Here is a 2,296-nt window from a genome sequence, read left to right on the forward strand (position 1 = left end):
CCCTGGCCACTGGCACCGAGTGCCGCCGGTGCTGGCGGACGGACCGACCCGGACAGGGATGCCGAGGATGACGACCGGGCCAAAGACGCACGAGCAGGGTGCTGCTCGGATGCCATGTCGTCCACCGGCCGGGCGGAGGCAGGCCCGCCCGGGGGCAGCTGCGAAATGCCGAAGCTCGCGGCAAGGCGCGGCGGCGCGCTCACGCCCGAGCTGGACTGCGATGCCCCGAGGCCGGACATCGAGGCACCGAGCGCGGCCCGGCTGGAAGATGCGCCGAGCGGGTGGGCAATGGATCCACGCGGCCGGGGGGCGCTGGCCGCCGGCGGGACCGCCGCCACCGCCGCTGCCGCCATTGACGACGACGACGACGACGACGACGACGACGACGATGGTAGGGTGTCAAGTTCGGACAGGGTCAGCGGGCTGGTGGCCCGGGGGATGCCAACCGAGCTGGCCAGGCCCAGCGACAGTCGAGTTGGGACCGCGGGATCAAGGCCCAGCCCGGCCGGGTCATCGCTGACACGGGCCTGGCCGGCAGTGCCATGGCCACCGCTGCTGCTGCCGGTGCTGCCGCCTGGCCGGAAGGACCCGCCCAGAGTATGCCGCCGCCCGGTTAGCTCATCCAGGTGGGCCGACAGCCGGGAGGCAGACGAGCTGGCCGATGGGTCGGCTGCCGGGCGCGGCGCCGGGGGGCGGCCAGCGGCCCCGGGGGTGGGGATGCCGGCGCTGCTTCCTGGCCGGAAGGAGCCGGCCAAGGTGTGCCGACGTGCGGGGTCCTCGGTCGAAGGGGCACGCGTGGCTGCGCCCGCGGGCGGGATGCTCGGCGCCAGGGCCGACGGGTCACCAATACTGGGCAGCGATTGGGCAAAGCTGGCCGAGGGCTCGGGAATGGCGAAGAGATCTTCGCTGTGCTGCGTGGCAAACGGGTCGACCGGGTGGGCGCCGCCGCGCTGAGCCGACGGCGAGTCATGCTCGATCGGCACACGGCCCGCCGCCAGGGAGGACTCGGTGGCTGTGCCCTGCCGGCCGAGGGGCGAGCGCTGGAGCTCGCGTCGTGGCCGGAAGGGCGATGGCGGAGCATGCCGGATGGAGTCGCCTGAGGAGGGGGCGAGGGGGCGAGGGGGGGAGGGGGGGGGGCGGAGGCCAACACAGCATGGGAGAGGCGAGGGAGCCGAGTCAATAGCCGGGAAGGGGCAGACACGGAGGGACACAGGGCCACCGGCGCAGCAGCCAGCAGACCGACCGGCCGCGAAGGAAGGGCCACACGGGACAGCCACAAAGGACGCACCAAGCTGAGACGAGGCAAGGGGCTGGTGGGTGCCATCCAGCCCCATGGAGGCCTGCGAAAAGAGGGACATCTCCCCATCGGACACATTGGGCGCCGGCTCGGCAATCAGGTCGCTCACCGTGCCGGACAGATTGTCCATGCTGAAGCCGACAGGCTGTTGGTGGGGCTCTTGCCCGGCGGGTGGCGGCAGGGGGGCAGAGGCGGCACCCAGGCCCGGGGCCGAATCGGCCGGCGCCTGGGCCACGCCGGCATCCATGTCCAAAAGCAACTGCTCGGACCCGGGGGCGCCGGCAAACGATGTGCCGAGCGACTGGCTGCCGGGCCGTGGCAGCACGTCGGCCAGCGATCGAAGCGACTGCCGGAGGGAGTTCAGCTGCGGGGACACCGGCTCGGTGGTGGCGGCCCCGGCCGCCGGGGCCCGGGCCAACGGGACGCCAGTGGACTGGCTCCCGCGCGCAGGCGAAAGCGGACCCACGGGGCTTCCCGTGGTGCCCTCATGCCCCGAGTCCAGGTCCCCGCCGAAGGATGACCCGGAAAAGGACATACGCTCGAAGGAGGGCGAGCCGACCACCGCGCGCAGAGCCCCTCCGGTGGCGGCAGGGACCCCGGCTTCGGACAGGCGCCCGGCCAGGCTGGCGGCCCCGAAGCCCGGGGCCTGGCGGTAGGCCGGGGACGGGGAAAAGCTGTGCAGCCCATGGCCGAACATGGCCCCGGCCAGCGGGCTGAAGGCGGCCCCAGGGGCGTTCAGATCGCCCGAGCTCCCCGGCACAATGGACAGCCGCCCGGCCGCGGCCGAGCCGCCCACCGGCTGAGGGAAGGGATCCAGTGGATCCCCAAGACCGGAGAGTGACAGATCTTGCGGCAGCAGGGACAGGCGCTTGTTGGCCGGCAGGGAAGGGTCCTCCTCGTGCGGGGCCAGGGACCCTGATCGGGGGCGCTTTGGCGTGGCCTCGCCAGCGGCCGGGGGGCGCGCTTGGGGCATCCTGGCACGGGGGAAGGGGGGGGGGG

The 2,296-nt window shown here is 73.6% G+C and overlaps 1 protein-coding gene across 1 annotated transcript in view; it reads right to left on the bottom strand.

Moving 5' to 3' along the window:
• The window catches only part of H696_03834 (hypothetical protein), a gene marked incomplete at its 5' end in the record, with an annotated part of 4,741 nt that extends 2,471 nt beyond the window's left edge, over positions 1-2,270 (bottom strand). The window contains 2 exons of the mRNA XM_009497693.1: positions 49-1,096; positions 1,289-2,270. Of these exons, the coding sequence (XP_009495968.1) occupies positions 49-1,096; positions 1,289-2,270 (2,030 nt within the window). The remainder of the gene's footprint in view (positions 1-48; positions 1,097-1,288) is intronic.
• Between the last annotated feature and the right edge of the window lie 26 nt (positions 2,271-2,296).

This window comes from Fonticula alba (assembly GCF_000388065.1).
Source record: "Fonticula alba strain ATCC 38817 unplaced genomic scaffold supercont2.6, whole genome shotgun sequence".
NCBI lineage: Eukaryota > Rotosphaerida > Fonticulaceae > Fonticula > Fonticula alba.